This window comes from Lotus japonicus, chromosome 1 (assembly GCF_012489685.1).
Source record: "Lotus japonicus ecotype B-129 chromosome 1, LjGifu_v1.2".
In the NCBI taxonomy this organism is placed as follows: Eukaryota; Viridiplantae; Streptophyta; class Magnoliopsida; order Fabales; family Fabaceae; genus Lotus; species Lotus japonicus.
The window spans coordinates 129,791,613-129,800,309 of NC_080041.1; the positions used below are offsets into that span (position 1 = coordinate 129,791,613).

General features: G+C 36.0%; 1 protein-coding gene across 1 annotated transcript; it reads left to right on the top strand.

Annotated features, from left to right (window-relative positions):
- The first annotated feature begins 506 nt into the window (after positions 1–506).
- On the top strand, positions 507–1,718 carry LOC130725374 (uncharacterized). Its single transcript, XM_057576613.1, has one exon. It carries the CDS (start codon positions 507–509, stop codon positions 1,716–1,718), a length of 1,212 nt encoding a protein of 403 aa, XP_057432596.1.
- The last annotated feature ends 6,979 nt before the right edge of the window (positions 1,719–8,697 follow it).

Below are 8,697 nucleotides of genomic sequence, written 5' to 3' on the forward strand. Positions count from 1 at the left end.
ATTACTATTGTTATTATGTAACAAAAAAATTGATGTAAAAAAAAAAACAAAAAACATTAATGTTTAACTTTTTTTTCCTTATGATTAATAACTCAAATAATTTAAATCCTAATTTTAAATATGGGAAATTCTTTTATTTTAACAATTGGTAACAAACATAATGAATAATATAAAAGGGTATTATTTACCATTTAATATGAGTCAGTTATACTTTTACTTATTTTTATTATTAATATTTTTTATTTTTGGATCAAGTTGTGATTAATAATTAAAATTTAAATAGTGATAATATTTTTAAATTTAAAAAATGGAAAAAATTACAATTAGTCATTAATATAATGAATATTACAAAAAGTTATTAATGACTAATTAATTTGTTAATTAATGTATAGTTCAAGTGATTTTTTCATACATATATATTATATTCTCAATTAAGAGAGGTATTTAATGTTACTTCCATGAAATTTGTTATAACATTATCGTTTGTTTAGGACTTTCAATCTACAATGGCGGAAGAGAATTCTAATGATGTGAACCCTGATGTGGATCGTGGTTCAAGACCTCATCCAACAACTAGGCCCACGTCCGATAGAACAATTCCGATATTCGAAGAATTCATGAGGCTCGGAACAAATCGACGCGCAAGGTGGAATTGGGAGAATTTTCTTAATCGTTCAACTGAAACTCATGTTCAGGTTCCACAGGAACTAGTTCATGTTCATCAACCTATTCCACCTAATCCGCGCAACTCCTCCATGGAATCAAACAATCCTAATGTCAATTCCAATAGCGGAGGCGCATTGCAGGCTGGAGAAGTAGGTGTTGCGGCTGTGACATTAGAAGAAAAGGATGATGTTGTACAGGGTAGCTGCAATGATGGAGACTTTTTTAAGTGTTATATTTGTTTTGACCTGGCTAATGATCCTATTGTGACTTCTTGTGGCCATTTGTTTTGTTGGCCATGCTTATATCAATGGTTGAATGTGCATTCAAATTCTAATGAGTGTCCAGTTTGCAAGGGTAAGGTGAATGTTAAGAATTGTATTCCAATATATGGAGGTGGAAACAATTCTCATGTAAGTGAAGCAAAGGATTCTGATCCCAAAATCCCTGCTAGGCCCCAAGCAAGTTTTGTTGATTATGTGAGGCAAACCTTTCAGGGAGATCCATTTTCACACCTTATGGAAATTATGATTCAGAGTGCTGGAAACACAGTCGGTCTTACTCAGGATCCATTCTGGCCATATAATCCTGAAAATGCTCGTCCTTCACAAGTTGAGGTTGAGATTATCGCTTCGTTAATGAGAAGGCTAAGGACATCACAAGACACGAGGATTGAGATGAATTTCATGGGGCCCCAAGATGATCTGGTGGGTTTGGTGAATAACAATGTTGGTGGAGGTTCTAGTAACCAAGAACACACTCCCCTTGTTGGTGATACTTCAAGAATACATAATTTAGTTCAGCCAAATGAATCAAACAATGCTCGTCATGAACAAGATGAAGATTCTACTTCCTTGGTGAGAATGTTCATGTCATCTCGAGGCCTGAGGGTAGATCTGGATTTTATAGAACCCCAGGATGATGTGGGTTTGTTGCATAACAATGTTGGTAGAGGTGGAAGAAATCAAAAACGTCGCCCCCCTGATGATGCTTCAATAGTACCTGATGTCGATAGAGGAGATTATCAAGTTCTAAAGCGTAGACGTTTCAACTGAATAAAGTATTTTGGATCAATGTAAGTGTTTTGCTTTTTTTTTTTTATGGTATGGATCTATGAGTATTGTGTTGTTTAGATTTCACATTTTACAGTTTTGGTAGATTTCAGGTGATTTCAAAGTAATTTCACTGTTTTTAATGAATTAAGTCATTTGGAGTCTTGTCATGCGAAAACATTTTTTTTCTATAAAGTAACCATGCTGATGTTAAACTTATAACCCATGATTCTTATTTATTTGATTGTATTACTTGACATAATAGTTTAGTCTTATAGTCAAAGAAGTACAGTATTGTATCTGCCAATGAGGATAATGTTGCATCATCTAATCCTTAATACCATTATAGGTTGCATCATCTAATCCTTAATACCCGTAATGGCTAGAACATGTATGATAATATGTTAGAAACTCTCCATGTCTCTCACATTCTACATTCAATCTCTCATGAAGACTTAACATACATAACTTTTAAGTGTATTTATCCTCCAACCTCTCTCTAACCTTTTTTCTCTCAATCTCCTTTCGGCCAGATCTAGGGTTTGGCTAGGGTGGCCGCCGCGCCGCCTCCTTGCGCGATGGTTACCCCTTCCCTTTTTTCTTCTGCTTTCTCGTTTTCCTCCTCCTTCCAACTGGCCTTCTGCATTCTCCCGTGCGACGATTCGTTCTTGGTGGCGACGACGCTCTGGCCCTTTCCCCGGTGCGTTCGGTGTTAAGGGTTCTTCGGATCGGCTCATGTCCACCTTGCTGTCGGTGACCGTGGTCGTGTTTTAGTGGTTTGTCTCCTTCTTCTCTGGGCGATTGTGGGCTGAAAACCTTGAATTCATCATCCTCCACAACATTTGTCAAAGGAACCAATGAAGGTGAGAGAGACACTTACGACAACAACATGGGTGCAAGTTGTGCTAGCTGTAATAAGAATTTGTTTATTCAGTTTAGACTATCTTCAGTTTTGTAGTAACAAGTGGTTGGATGGGTCAGTGTTTCGTCGATGTTGTGGTGTTGGAGTCGCTCATTTCTGCCCTTTTTGCCTCTGTTCAGGTGAGGCAGGATAGTTTCGATTATGTGCTGAGCATGGTTGAGGCTCACAATTTCCACCTCTTGCTTCCTTAGTTTCTGTTGTTGTGGGCCATGTTTCGTCTATCGTTAAGTTAGGTGTCGTTCCCATTTTGATCGATCTGGTCGTTGCTTCTTCTTCCTCGACAGAGGTAGCGGGTGGGTTGGTTCTCTTTTTGTTTGTTTTTTTCTGTAAGTGGTTTATGTTAGCTAGTATTTGAGAGTGGCATCTTTAGAGCGCATGATCTCAAATTGATGTGCACATTGTGCTCGGAAGTAAAGAAGAATTACTAAAACAAGGATATCTTAATTTTGAGACGGATTATGAAAGTTTGTAATACACAACTTTGGACTAGTGCAGGGATGAATATGTAAGACATGTAGATCAATTTGTCAATTTTTTTAAGGGATTCGAGATTGATCTTTCTTGATGGAGTAACATCATTGACGATTAGAAAGGAGCTGGATTTCATCCAACAACAGGCTTTGACATTTTGCTGATTACCATTTTAAAATCTATTGTTCTTGAAAGTTCATATGTGGATGTAACTTTGTTGAGAATCCTAGATGTGTTGGGTTTGATATTGCCTATGGGTTTTTAGAGGTTTTTGGTAGTTTTTGTTGTAGTGTCAGGCTTTATGCTAGTTTTTGTTGGCTTGGTGACTTTACCCATATTGAGAGGAGTTGTTTCCAGTGTTATCAGACTCGGACCGAACCGGTCGGTTCGACCGATTGAACCGGACCTTAGGCTGATTCGAGTCGAGCATCAGATTGGCCATGCAAGCGACTAGGCTTGAACTTAACAGAACCGGCCGGTTCTGTTAAAAAACCGGTGACTCGACCCTTAAAAATCGGTTGGACCGGTGAGTTAGTAAGAAAAAAAACTGTCACAAAGCAACGTCGTTTACAAATAGGGTTCATTCATAAAAAACTGTCACAAATATGATTCCCTACCTTCACATTCTCGGGAATGTATTTCCCAACCTTCTACCAAACGCCCCCTAAGGTCATATCAGTGTTATCATTCATTCTTCGGGGGCGTTTGTTACAAGTTTTACAAAAATATTCCCAGGAATGTTGTTTCCCAGAAATCTCATTACCAGCAAAGTCATTCCCGGGTAAAATGTTAAATATGTTTGGTTAGTATACGTTATTCCCGGGAATGTTTTTCAAAATCATTTAATAGAAAAAAAATAGAAAATAGAAAATAAGAAGTGGAAGAGAGAGTTAGTGGAAAATAACTTCCATTCCCATGGGAATGTAAGATTCCCCTTCTTTGAGATGAGAATGAGATTTGAAAAATTATGTGTAATTTACTTACCTGAGAATCTTCCATACCCGGGAATAAAAAAACTTAAACTTCTACCAAACATGAGAATGTTACTTTCCCAACCTCACATTCCCGGGAATATTTTGAGATGCCTATCTACCAAACGCCCCCTTCTTCTTCTTCCAAGCTACATTCATCGGTTCCTTTCACCTTGCCGCCATCCATCGCCCCGTTCTGACCGCCGCCCTTCGCCTCTCCTCTCCACCACCACGCTTTCTTTTTCTTCTTCTAAGTTTTTTCTCCTTTCATTAATTTTATTTCAAGCAAAGAGAAAGGGTAAATAAATAAAGAATCAACACAGATGCAAGAAGGAAGCTATTGTCATTGTCTTTGAGTTTTTCAATTTCTAATTTTTCTTCAAGCAATTATTAATGGGTGAATCGGGTGATCATCAAAATTTGATTTTTGCTGGGATTTTTATTTTGTGTTTGTGTATGATCTGATTTTTATAGCTGAGGTTCTCGTTTTTTTTTTCTTGGTCAATTTGGTGTCTTGGATTATGTGTTGCAGGTCTTGGCTCTCATTGTTGGTTCTATACCATGTCTGGCATGTTGTGTTTTGGTTTTCAAGGGAGCACTCACATTTCAATTCAAACCTGAGTCTAGTTATATTATAGTGTGTTGTCTCTCTCGATCGTAGTTTGTGATGGAAATTAGTTACTGAAATTTTGTTTCATCTCTGTTATGTTTTTATTGTAGATTAGTTATTTGTATTTGGAACCACTAGATGTTTATTGTTACTTCATCTTACATTTAAAATTTATTTTTGTTGTAGATCTAAATCTGAACTTATTTGATGATGATGCACAAGATAACATTATTGAAAGTGCAAATGAGAATGAGAGTAATGCTAGAGGAGGAGAAGCTTTCGGTTTATTTGATGAAGAAGTGATGCATGACTTGGATGAAACTTTGTCTCCCTTTCCTACTTGGACATGAAGGAACTTGACATTGTTGTTGCTATATTTATCATTTGTTAGCTTATGATGTAACAATACTTTAGTTATTGAGTTCTGTTTTAAACTTGTTTAAGTGTTTTTGGTTGTGATTAAAGGGTAAAACTAATGTTGCTTGATGATGTTTAAAACTTATTTCAGTTATTTGTGAGTTGATACATTTTGTTGTGGTAAAAATTCCTTGTTGCTTTTGTGTTATGGTATTTGTGACATCTAGTTATGGTATTATGAATTTTTTATTTTTTTATTGTCAACCGAGTCAAACGGTTCAACCAGTGATCCAGTAGTCAGACCAGTGACTCATTGATCCAGTGCCCTGACCGAGTCGATCTCTGGATCGAGTCTGATACCACTGGTTGTTTCTCAACATTATATTTATATATATATATATATATATATATATATTTCTCTTTAAAAAAAACTTTTAACTGTATTTATATGTAGATAAGGCTCTTTTAAAGTAGCGCGTCTCTAAAATGAGTAAGTAAATATTATATGGCATCACAGTTTTAACGTGATAAAATTTAACCGTAGATAATTAGATTTCTTGCTTACTATAAAAACAAGACCACTTTGGTGAAGTTTTTCTTTCGTATCAAATCTCCGTAGTTCATACCTCAGAGCCTTTTTGTCGCTCATTATTAAATACAAAATACTTTGTGAATATAGAAACTATATTATGAATCAAATTTTATGGATATATATATACATATGGGGTTTGTTAACTTACTCCCACTTGTTTTTTAGAAGGAGTAAGTTAACACTCAACATCTTTTCTATTGGACAAAAAACTCCACTAATTTATTCTTAATGATAACTAACTTCAGGGCTATTTATGTAATTTAATTTTATTTAAATTTTAAAATTAACAATTTCTCTCTCCTCATTATTCTCTCTCATTAATTTTAAATTAAAGCAGTTTTTTTTTTTCTCTTCTTCTCTCCTCCGTCTTTTACCTCTGACTATGTATCTGGGTTTATGCTGCTGTTGTTTTAGCATGCAAAGTGATTTTGGCTCCAAGCTAGGCTGGATAGATGCTGAGGTTTATGCCTCATAACCCATTAGTTGGAAGATTGGCTCCAAGGCTAAGGATAAATCTTGATAGATTTTCCCCCTTCCCATAGGATCAAAATTACTCTTCTGGAAATTCATAAGATTTGGTGCATAAATAACTAAAGAAACTTGTTTGGTGCTTTAGTACTTTAAGCGGGTGAACAATTTTTGTATCCTAGCAATTAGGCATAGGCGAGACTCAAGAGTACACAACGCATATACTGGATGAAGAAGATGGTGAGAAGGAAGCGCAGCAAATGTTTTTGGGAATAGGGCACGAACAGAGTGTGAGCTGTTAGGGGAGGTTGCAGTTTCTGTAAAAACCAATTTACAATTATGCCCACACATGTCTATAATTTTAAAACTGAACAATTTGGTTTTTTAGTCCAAATATAAAAGGTGTACGTTGAGTGTTAATTTACTCCTTCTAAAAAAATAAGTGGGAGTAAGTTAACAAACCCCTATATATATAGGGTTAAACATCATATTGGTCCTTGTCTTTGTATCGCCGTCTGATCTAGGTACCTTGCCGGAAAAATTATTGAAAAATGTCCTCATATATGTAAATCGTTTGGAGCAAGTCCTCGCCGGAGTCTGGAGCTCCGACGAGTGATAATTTAGCCTGCTGACTGTGTTAATAATGGTTACATGGATTTTAAAAAAATAAAAATAAAAAACACATCAGATATTTTAATTTAATGATTAAAAATAAAACTAATTAACAAAACTAATCCTAATTTTATTAACAAAAACAAATTCCCAATCAAATTATTCCTTTTAACCACTTTCAAAAAATTCTTCCTTTTAACACTTCAATTTGAGCAAGAAAAATCAACTCTTGCCTCAATCGATCTCTAATCAACCTCCTGCCTTCCTAAACTTTCCCATTTTTCACTAAACCATGCAGCAATGAATTGCTAGCCACAACACTGGGGAAACAATTATGCGTCGCACGCACTGTATGGAAAAGTAAGAGGGCCCTATCAACCAACCCAGATTCTCCATAGGCAAGAATCAAAGTACTTAATGCTAGGCTTCAAGTCTTGAACTTTCATATTCTCCAACACCAACCCATTCTCTGAGAACACTCTGGACCTGGCCAAGAGCTTCAAAAGAGAAGAATACGCAACCCCATTGAGAGAAGGAGAAAAGGGTCTGGTTGAAACCCAGTCAAAAAACTTCAAAAACAGCTCCGCGTTGTGGACTCGTTCTATGACGAAATGGGTAACAACAGAAGCAACAACCTCGGATTACGTTGACGACGAGGTTCTTGATGCGTGGAGGCAAGAAGGCGGTGGCCCTAATCCCACCCCCACCTGCAACCAGATATGTGAGCCTCAACCCCACCCCACCCCCAACCAAAACCCCAACCCCCATCTGCAACCAGATCTGTGAATCGAAGGGTAGAGAAAGAGGGTGGTGTTTAAGGGGGCTCGATGGTGATGTGGTTATGAGACGACGGCATGATGGCTGGGATCTGCCGCGGTGTCTCCATGAGGATGGCGGAGAGTGGGAAGAGAGATCCGATGAGTAGGTGATGAGAAAATGATTCAAGAGCTTGGGTTGAGCATGAATTCTGTTAGGGTTCGAGTAGATTGCAGAGGAAAGGATTCAAGAGAGATTGGATGAAAAAATGGGATGAAAATGGGATGGAGAAGATGATGTTTGTGAGATGATAAGATGATGAAGAAGTACATGATGTTTTGATTTCCAGGAAATCGAAGAAATTTTATGATGTGTAATTTAATTTAATTCAGTTTGGGTTTTTTAATTTAATTTAATTTTTTGGTTTAATTTAATTTTCTAATGTGTAATTTTATTTTATTTCTTAAAATCCACTGAAGCATTATTAATACAGTCAACTTGCCAAATCATCCCTCGCTGGAGCTCCAGACTCCGGCGAGGACTTGATCCAAACGATTTACATATAAGAGGATTTTTTTCAATAATTTTTCCGGCAAGAGACCTAGATCAGACGGCGACCCAAAGGTAGGGACCAATATGATGCTTAACCCCCATATATATATATTGGATATATTTTATGATAATAGTTTTTTTATGAGCAAATATGAATAGATCATAATCGTTAGATTTAATCATTAATAGTCAAAAATTAAAATAATTTAACAATCATGATTTATTCTTATTTTCTCATATAAATTGATCATTCTACTAAGATGGATTCTCTATATATTTATATATGACACTATTTTTAAAAAAATATTTGCATGGGTCAAGCTTTGAAAATTTTAATTTGATCTAGTAGATTGCTCTTTTATCATTTGAGAGCGGGGATGATACGATTACCCACAACTTGGTACACGAAATGAACGAGTAATGACCGCCTTGAGTTTGAGGGTCTCTCTAATTTTTTTCTATTGGTTCTTATTTAGAGCATCTCCAATGGTAGTATCTAATGTTAAATACATACTCATATGAGTATCTATTACTATTGGAGTACATATTCAATTCCAACATGGCAAAGATGAGTATGTGAGAATAGATACTCTACACTAGACTTGAAAAATGAGCTTGTATTTATTACAAGCACTTACAATTAATATAATTAGATAAAATGAAGATAAATA

Coding starts and splice junctions, on each gene's coding strand:
- LOC130725374 (XM_057576613.1), top strand. CDS start 507: ATGGCGGAAGAGAATTCTAATGATGTGAACCCTGATGTGGATCGTGGT.